The sequence below is a fragment of the Andrographis paniculata genome, unplaced genomic scaffold (assembly GCF_009805555.1).
Source record: "Andrographis paniculata isolate CXL003 unplaced genomic scaffold, ASM980555v1 Contig56END, whole genome shotgun sequence".
Taxonomy (NCBI): Eukaryota; Viridiplantae; Streptophyta; class Magnoliopsida; order Lamiales; family Acanthaceae; genus Andrographis; species Andrographis paniculata.
The window spans coordinates 3275642-3285771 of record NW_026137591.1 but is presented as its reverse complement, the minus strand read 5'-3'; the positions used below and the strand labels follow the sequence as shown (position 1 = coordinate 3285771).

The window sequence follows — 10130 nt, the reverse complement described above, 5'->3', positions numbered from 1 at the left end:
TGAAGGGAACCATGAACTTACATCTCCTCTTTCCAGCCGGTACGGAGCTCAAACTCAGGGCATTTTCAGATGCAGACTGGGGGTCATGCTTGGACTCGTGGAAATCTCTTACGGATTATTGCCTATTTCTTGGATCATGCTTTATATTGTGGAAAACCAAGAAGCAAACAACTATGGCTAAGTCTTACGCTGAAGCAGAGTACAGGGCATTGGTTGCCACAGTTTCTGAGGTACTGTGGGTGACATACTTGATGCATGAGCTGCAAATTCCCGTCTCCTCTCTTTGTACCAATTTGCTGCAACAATGAGTCCGCAATTCATATGGTGGAAAATCCAGTTCACTATGAAAGAAACAAACATATAGATGTGAAATGTTACTTCATTCGCCATCATTTTGCAGAAGGTGTTATCACCTTTCAGTTTGTCCCATTTGAAAGACAATTGGATGATGTGTTTACAAAGGGATTGTCAGCTGCCCAGCTTCATCGCGTATGTTGCAAGTTGAACTTGGGATATACTACCCAAATTCATCTTGAGGGGGGAATGTTGAGAAAATGGCTCTGATACCATGTTACGACGGGGATCCGGAGTTCCAACTTAAAACCAATTAGTTGTAAGTGGAGTAGCCCTTCACCCCTTATAAGGTAGGAGAATCCCAACATTACATTAACACTCCCCCCTCAAGATGATAATCTTGAAAATCCATATAGGATCCAAACCCAATAGGGGCACCATGGCTCTAATACCATATTACGACGGGAATCCGGGGTTCCAACTTAAAACCAATTGGTTTAAGTGGAGTAGGCCTTCACCCTTTATAAGGTAGGGGAATCCCAATATTACATTAACACACTGAAAGTACACAAAATTTTGAATATGGAGAATAAAGAGAGGAAGAAGAAGAGCGGAGGCTAGGTGGGTGTGTGGTTTGTTTAGGAAGAAGAAGCAGACAGTAAGAAAGTAAGAGAGGAAGAGGCGGGGGAGAAGCATTCTGGTGAAAATTCTAAGGTTAATGTATTTTATGTTGGGACCCGCACATAATTTTTCGAAAAAAATACATAGAAAAATCCATGTCAATCAATGCCTAAATATATATATACACGATATGATACTAATTGTATGGTATCGGATCACCAAGTCTCATTTTTGCCCAGCCCGCCCAACGGTCAATTCTATCACTTAAAGACATATATATACATATGTATATATATATAATATATAAATATATAATGTATGTCTATATGTGATATATATATACATATTTTGTATATATACACTATATTTGATGGGGCTAGGTGGGACTGGGCAATATTGAGACCGGTGATCCCCTCTTGATACTAATATATGAATTTTGGCACTTACTATTATTCATTTGCTCTTTACTATATTTGCAATTTTCAATCTTATATAATGCAGCAAATTTTTTTCTTTCTTCTTCCTACAACAAGTAGACATCTGAAATGGCTCTAACAATCCATCTGAATCTCTCTCTTCTTGGATTCTATGACTTGTTGAGGGTATCAAAAGGTTTGTGTTCCATGCTTGGTTGACTTGTTTATTTAGGTTTAATTTTAAGGATTGTTGAGTAATTGTTAAACCTATGTTGTTTTGTTTGTAAATAGAGGACAAAACAGATTCTGAAAAAATTCAGAAGTTGTAAGACAAGTGAGTTCTGATTTTATATGAAGTATCTTTGATATTGACTTTTGCAATCTTAAAAATGATTATTAAAATAAAATACAGAAATTGATCAATTTTTCATAGTTACAATTCATTTTTATTTTTGTGAAATAAAAAAAAAAAAGAAAATCCTTTTCATATATATACTTTATTCTTTTATTCAAAATTTCTCAATATATTTTCCACAAAAACTAATATACTACATACATTTATTATTTTTATATTACCTACATACTTTCTTATATGAATAATTATTTGCATAACATTTGTCCATTATACACATATTTACAGATAATTAAACTAGGCTCGACACGCTATGGGAACTATGTGTGGCAGGTGACCTAATTTTCTAATTTATTTTATTTTTTTACGTAGAAATCCGCAGCCGCTACCCGAAAGTGTGCACTGAGTAAACTCCTGGCTGAATTTAATATCCTGCAAACTAGATCCAACAGACAAGTCGCACCAGGCGAACCATACTCGGAAGATGACCTTTTTTAGTTTTGATTGGATAAGTAGTGTAAAATAGGTAATTCGAATTTTGATTGGGAAAAGTCTGAAAGGCAAGTGGATTCTTGATTAAGAAAGTAACATCTTTTTAATAAATAAACAAATAAATAAAAATAAAAAGCCATTGTAAGCATGTATCTAATTTACACTGTTGGTTTCAATTTTTTTCCTTGAACAACCCAAGATTAAGAATCAAATTACATGTATTTATTGGATGATGCTACGCTTACGGTTCCACTTCCTTGTATGATGATCAACGAATTCTCTCCTTGTCTGAGTAAATTTTGTTCAACAGTATGGAAATTATATAGTGAGATCAAACACAATTCCAATTACTGAAATGTTCTTGTTACTTTAAAGCTTGAAATGATTGAGTATTAATAAAATGGGGCAATGTTTTTTAATTTACAAATAATAATTCCGCGGATGGATCTGACCATCTTTATTTCATTTTGCATTCCTCAGGAAACATTCTTTTAGTATAAAATGGCGGATCAGCGTGAGAAGGTGTTGTAAAATATGCACGGCTGTTTAAAAGATTTCCAAGGATTTCAACTACTATTCACCAAATTTTTATCATAACCGATGACTGAATAATAAATTCGTAAATAATGAATAAGAATCCACTGAAATAACCCCAACAAGTTCTTTCTTGCATCTTCTTCTTACATCTCAATCAACTTATGCAGTAAAAATACATGACATGAGATGACAAGCAAACGTTTGCCTTGCGTTGCTGCAATGAAATACATATACTGTAATTAGGAGAGGAAGAAGAATCGAAATTCAAAACGAGTCGAACATTAATTAATTAATTAATTAATTTAGACCGAAGCAGGCAGATCAGACCAACTCATGCTCTGCTGCTGCTGTTGCTACATCGCCAAAACAAAGACACAGACACAGACACACAGACACAGATACTGACACGTTTTAAGCGCAAGAAGTCGTCATGTTTGTTATCCATCTTTAAGGACAAACTTTTTAGTTCGCTTTTATCTATAGAAACAAAAACACACCTATGATCAGATCCCCGATGATCATTTCCTTTTCCTTTTCCTTCTCAGACAGTGTAGTGCTGCTGGATGGTCTCGATGTCGAGCCCCTTCAGCTTCACCACCGACTCAACGTGTCCCTTCAGCGTGTGCAGCTCCCGCAGCCTATTCACATTCGCATTCACAATGAGAACAATATTATTCATCTAACGTCAGCTAAATTGAAAAAGAAATAATCGAATTTAGTGGAAAAAGTAGTAGTACCTCGCGATCTCGGCTCTTCTCTTGGCCTGCTCCGCGATTTCCGACAGTTCCCTGTAGTTGCTCTTCTCATTGAACAGATTTGTCGTCTCCGGATTCTGAAGGCCGTGCAGAGTCCTCTGCGCCAGAGCCCATTGCGCTTCGCGTTCTTCCTTTCCGTAGTCCTTCTTCGTTGTGAAAGCAGTCTGAATCGAACAGAACCGAGCCGATTAACTCAGATTACATTTTTCGGACATGAATCCATGCATCATCATACAATGTGTAAGAAGATCATCGTACCTTGTTCTCATACAAGTTTGTCCACGCCTTTCCACTCAGGATGTATCGAATGGCGAACTTCATAAAATCGAGGGGCAAGTAGAAGACGACACTGTAGAGCCAAATCACCCCGGCCCATCCCCACCCGCAACCTTGGATTCTTGCAAAGCTCCAGTTCGCATACACGGCGATCAGAGTCGCAACCTGTCGACAACATCCGTTTTAATTTCATTACACCGGGAGTTTTGTAATATGTTGTAAGTTTCGGACAAGATCGATGATCTAGAACTTTACCAGCTGTGCGATGACGAAAGCTACCATCAGCAGAAGCCCGGGACGTTCGAAGAAAGACCAACTGCGCGATCGCGTCACGAAAATAAGAGCCTGGCTGATGATGCTCACTTGCAAGTATAGCGCCGCCATCATTTCGTCCTCGCTGTCTCTAATGCTTCGAACTTTAAACGTATCCTGTCATCGGTTTTAGGACATCGCAAAGTTAAAAAGACACGAAAATATACATGAAAGCTAGAATCGAAAGGTATGGCTGTTCTTTTCTTACACTGAAGAAGTCGGTCTCGTGCATCAGCCAGAAGAATATAACGGTCATCAATGCAAGATAGCCTCCAAGAACAATCCCCGTCGCGAAAATCTCTTTCAACTTCCAGCTATCGGGCAACGGCGAAGGCTTCACTCTATCTTTAGAAATCGTCATAATAGTACCTGCATTATTACCGGGAACGCGCATTGTAAGAGATACATACGGATAAAATCGAACGACTAAATAGATCGAAAAACAAACCATACCGTCGTTCAAAATGGCGATAATCAGAACCATGAAGGGCGAGAAATCGAACTTCCAAATCAAAGCGATGAACATAAATCCAAACTGCAAAACAAAATGACATGATCAATGAAGACCGATATCGATCATTCTCTACATATAAGAACAATTTTATGGCGATAAACTTACAACAATACGGATGGTGATTGAGACTGCGTAGATCTGTCGCAAAAAAAAAAGTTGCGAAAACGTTAAGACATGGTTCGATATAAGAATGTAGCTTAGGTCATGATCGAGGAAGGAAGAACTCAACTCACCGTATAATTCTTCATTCTTTGGAAAATTGCTCTGCTCGTGAGCACCGCGCTGATGATGACGCTAAGCCCCGGCTCAGTAAGAACAATGTCGGAAGCACTTCTAGCAGCGTCAGTTGCGTCGGCGACGGCAATACCGATGTCTGCCTTCTTCAAAGCCGGGGCATCGTTGACACCGTCTCCCGTCATTCCAACAATGTGCTTCCTTTCCTGCAGCTTCTTGACAATCTCGTATTTGTGCTCCGGGAAGACTCCTGCGAAGCCGTCAGCTTTCTCGATAAGTTCTTCAACAGGGAGGCCGGCAATCGACTCGTCTTTGTGCTGGCCAAGTAGAGACGCCGACGGATACATATTGACTCCCATCCCAAGCCTACGCCCTGTCTCCTTAGCAATCGCAAGTTGATCGCCTAGAATAAAGACAAAACAAAAATCGATATAAATATCGAATAATCCTTAAACGATCTGTAGCTTCGAAAGAACAGAACAAAGACAATAATGAGGCATTCACCGGTGATCATTTTGACGTTAACGCCGAGATTCAGAGCCCTGCGGATCGTTTCAGCGCTGTCATGTCTCGGAGGGTCGAAAAGCGACAAGAGCCCGACGAATTGCCACGGCCCGCCGGCAGCATCCTTCGATTTTTCGGGCACTTCCTGTCGGGCAACAGCTAACGATCGAAGGCCGCGCTCAGCAAACTTGTCGATAACACTATGAACCTTCTTCTTAAGGTCTTCCTTGCAGCCACAGAGAGTGAGGATCTAGCAAAACTAAGAATGTTAGAACAAATCTTTCATCGTCGTCATCGAAACAAACATGAATTGTCACACTCTTTACCTGCTCGGGCGCACCTTTGCTAGCACGATGCCAGTTCCCGTTAGAGTCGATGTAAGTCAAAGCCGTCCTCTTATCGACAGGGTTGAAGGGGAAGAAATGAATCTCCCGTATACCCGCCCTGGCCTGAAACAAAAACATCGTAAATTCACATCAAATCGATCACTTGCGATTACAAGAAATGAACAAAAAATTGGGAGAAGATTAGTACCTCCTTCGGGTCAGCGAGCGTGCCAACGATAGCAGCGTCGATGGCATCTTGATTTTCAGTTCGGGAAGCTCTTGCGGCGAGGAGAAGGACGTGATCAGGATCGACGCCCTTCGCGAAGACCTCGATCAAGCTTTTGTCAACGGTGAGCTTGTTCAACGTCAAAGTTCCGGTTTTGTCACTGCACAAGACGTCCATCCCGGCCATCTCCTCGATCGCAGTCATTCTCTTAGTGATAGCGCCTTGCTGCGACAGCCTGTGAGAGCCAATGGCCATCGTGACGGACAGAACCGTCGGCATAGCAATCGGAATACCACCGATCAAGAGGACTAATAGGTTGTCGATACCCTGCCGGTACTGCCTGTGCTGGATCGGATACATAACTATGATCTCGGTCAGCATACCGACCGCGATCGAGCAGATGCAGAAGTTCCCGATCGCGGTGAGCACCTTCTGGAAGTGTCCTACTTGATTTGTGCTGTCGACGAGATGCGCCGCCTTCCCGAAGAAAGTGTGGACTCCGGTGGCAATGACCACCGCCTCGATCTCGCCCTGTTTGCACGTCGAGCCGGAGAAGACTTCGTCGTAAGGATTCTTTGTCACCGGGAGAGATTCTCCGGTGAGGGCCGATTGATCGACCTTCAACGGATCACCTTCGAGGAGACGGGCGTCGGCGGGAATGATGTCACCGAGCTTAATGCTGATGATGTCTCCCGGAACAAGAATCGCCGCCTCTTGCTCGCTCCATCGCCCGTCCCTCAGAAGCTGTCGTTAAACCAACAAAAGTAATCATTAGCGAACCAAAAAAAAAAATTACAAAGACAAACCTGGATCTTTTTTAACATAGTATCAAAGTCATTGTATTATTATTAAGTAAAAAGAAAATTCCTTTTCATAGCCAATTAATTTTGAAATATTTCTTCTTAATAAAATATAAAAATCATTGTGTCATTATTAGGTAAAAAGATAATTTTTCTTTATCATCAATTAATTTTAAGATAGAGCTTTAAATTTTGTACCTTGGTTTTAGGGGCTAGACCAGCCATGAGAGCGGCAGCTGCATTTCCGGCATTGTTCTCTTCGATGAAACTGATAGTAGAGTTGATCACAAGCAAACAGACAATTCCGACGAAATCTTGCCAATCCGGGGGCCGTCCGCCGCCGTTGGCAAGCGCAATGGCCATAATGGCGGCGGCTTCCATCACCCATGAGAGCGGATTCCACATGAACCCGAGGAACTTGAGGATTTTGCTTTCCTACATGACCGTTATCAAAAATTTAAACATGTGTTCAAATATGAGGAACTAGATGGATTATATATATATATATATATATATGTTGCGATTGCTTTACCTTCTTCTCTTCCAACTTGTTGGGACCGAATATTTGAAGCCGGTTGGCTCCTTCGTCGCCGCTCAACCCCTCTCGGGTACATTTCAGCTGCTCGAACACTTCCTCGATCGGAATCTTTTCCTGATATTTATTTATTAACAAGAAAAAAAATTTGTTATTGTTGGTTCAACCTTTTTTTGATTAGTAACTTCACCATCTTTAAAATAACATACTTCTTTCGTTTATCAAATACTACCTCATATCATTAGTGTCTTATAATACTAATAAAAAAATTTTTATAAAAAAAAAATTATATAAATATAATCACACAAAATAAATAAACAATAAATAAATAGATAAAAATGATAAAATACTTTTAAAGAAAAAAGTCAAAGTCATCACATATAATGTTTGAAATATTAAGTAAAGTGAGTAGACTTTCGACCTCATAATAATTATCGGAGCCCTAATAATCTCCGGTAATAAAAGAGTGTAATTAGATAAATAACAAAAAGTCGAGGATGAATACGACATCGTTTCACATTCACAAGCGTACGGACAATAGTCCAAAAGTCCTTGTTCACATGAATGGCAGGCAGTCGGACGCATACGGCACGTGCAACAAAACAAAGTTGACTTTTTTTTGTACACTTAGGTAGGCCCCAGCCAGGTACTGCCAACGAATCACCGCACGCCGCGTGGAACCCACAACGTGGTGGTCCCGCAACCACACCGCACTTTCCGTATATAGGGGTAAATTTGTAATAGCACATAAATCCGGGCGCATCTATACTTTTTAATTTTTTATATATATAGTTTGTTTTTTTTGGTGTTACCTAACGACTAATTCATACACATCTTCCAAAATAGCAATAAAAATAATATAATAATAATAATAAATTAAATATAAAAACTGTAGTAACAAATCATTAATATTTGGGTCAGCTTTCATAAGTACTGCGACGCAGCGAAGTTTGAATTCCAATAAAAATTAAAACACGAAAATCGATGCCAACGGCAAAGTACCACGGAAAATGTACCTCAACCTCAACTATTAATTATTTTAATTAATTTGATTATGATTAGAAAAACAGTTTTTTTTATTTTTTAATAGACACAAATTATCTTAAGACAATATCTTATTATATTTTTCTTTGTATTTTTATTAAATATTTCATTCTTTATTAGTTTTAAATTTTCAAGATATTTACATAAACAGCCTATTTTTTCCTGTCAATAACAACGATTGACAAAGTCAAATTTCAACTTGAAAATATAATATTTTAATTTTGTTACACAACATTATTTTATTCAAATTATAATATTTAACAATTATTTTTCAATTTAAAATTTTTTAAGACAAAATATCCAACCCACAAACACACCCACCCCACAAACGAATCTCAAGGTAGAAAATTTACATGTCTAGTCGTAGGGCCATATTTAATTCCATCTATTATGGTAGTATTTAATTAAATAGTTACTCTAAATGAAGTGAGAAAAAAGAGGGTGCATCAGTAATTTCAGGATATGATTTTATTTCACTATTTATCATATTTCTTACCTTAAAAATTGTAATAATAAATATGTTATACATTTTTAATATAATTATATTCAACACAAACAATTATTACATATTTCAATTTCTTAAATGTCAAACCACTCCCAAAAAGCCAAAATACCTCTAACAAACCCCACTTGTTGATATTGGCACAAAACGAGTTTGATCTTTCTTCCTTCAACTTGTAATTTATTTTAAAATTTTTAAAATGAAATAATTATTTTATGGGATGTTTTTATATAAATAAATGAATATTGCATGTAATATGTGTAAAGAAAAAAATTCAAAAATAAATCGAAGTCAGCAGACCAATATAAGAATTATACACACAAGTAGTCCATGTGAAGTAGAGCTTCAATTACAAGTAAAACATATATATATATATATTGAAAAAATATATCATGAGGTTAATAATTCAGCTGGGGTCCCTAAATAAAGCTATGATTCTGTTTCCTATTTAATAATTTTTATTAATAATAATAATAATAAATCGAAACTATAACATGGTAATTAAATTATCAAGTGTTGGGTGGCAGGCATCTTGCTTGCAGCAGTTACTTTTCTTACATAGTATTTTCTACATATGGTTTTATAGTTACAGACACAGACCTCATATAATTTGACTCAATAATATTAATTCGGACACGAACGTATACGAAAAGCATTCCTCGCAGCCAATTACTGATTTGATTCATTTTTAATGACAAATGAATTTACAAACATAAAGAATCGATTTTTATGAAAGAACTATCAAAACCCATAAATAGCAAACAGGGCAAAAGGAATACGGCCGTGTTTCAATTTTCAAATCTGAATCCAAACGTCAACACGGGCGTGTTCCAACTTCCAAATCAAATTAAAAATAAGGCTGAATTAATTAAAAGGACACTGGTTTGCTTACCAGATCAACAGTCTCTTTCTTGATCTCTTCCAGGCTAATCCCACCCATGGCGCCGACCGATCACAGCCGTTGATTGCCCCCGTAACCGCCCCGGCCGTCGGATCAATTAGCCGGAGGACGATGAACGGTAGAGATAGAGAGATGAATTGAGTCAGTGAAGAAGAAGAGAAAGTTTCATGAAAATGGAGGGTTTTTTTTGGCAGGGAAGATCTCTCACAGCCCCTCCATTTTATATACCTCTACTGTGATCACTTCTCTCTCCTCTACTCTCTCTCTCTCTCTCTCTCTCTCTCTCTCTCTCTCTCTCTCTACAATTTCACAGTCAAATGGGCGTTTTTGCCTTTTGGCCCATCACTATATTGAAATCTCACAATGAATCTCTATGTATTTTAATTTTCGGCGTATTGAGTGGGAAGGTTGGGATGGGGGACGGGTCTTGAGCTCCAGGTAGAATCGACACCGTTTATTAGAGTTCTAGAATGCATGGCAGCTGATGGA

General features: G+C 38.4%; 1 protein-coding gene across 1 annotated transcript; it reads right to left on the bottom strand.

The window, feature by feature from the left end:
* Positions 1–2972: 2972 nt before the first annotated feature.
* Positions 2973–9915, bottom strand: LOC127256809 (plasma membrane ATPase 4). Its single transcript, XM_051283016.1, has 14 exons — positions 9633–9915; positions 7192–7311; positions 6858–7094; positions 5842–6603; positions 5634–5756; positions 5308–5557; positions 4803–5206; positions 4675–4707; positions 4509–4590; positions 4264–4424; positions 3999–4172; positions 3726–3908; positions 3450–3631; positions 2973–3350 (listed from the first exon to the last, which is right to left on the bottom strand). Exons 1-14 carry the CDS (start codon positions 9678–9680, stop codon positions 3254–3256), a joined length of 2856 nt encoding a protein of 951 aa, XP_051138973.1. The 5' UTR covers positions 9681–9915; the 3' UTR covers positions 2973–3253.
* Positions 9916–10130: the final 215 nt, after the last annotated feature.

Excerpts from the sequence above, each read along its gene's own strand:
- LOC127256809 (XM_051283016.1), bottom strand. The coding sequence starts at position 9,680 with ATGGGTGGGATTAGCCTGGAAGAGATCAAGAAAGAGACTGTTGATCTG. Across the intron at positions 4,173-4,263 it reads ACGAGACCGACTTCTTCAGT|GATACGTTTAAAGTTCGAAG; the intron begins GTAAGAAAAGAA and ends AACCGATGACAG. Across the intron at positions 3,632-3,725 it reads CAAACTTGTATGAGAACAAG|ACTGCTTTCACAACGAAGAA; the intron begins GTACGATGATCT and ends TGTTCGATTCAG.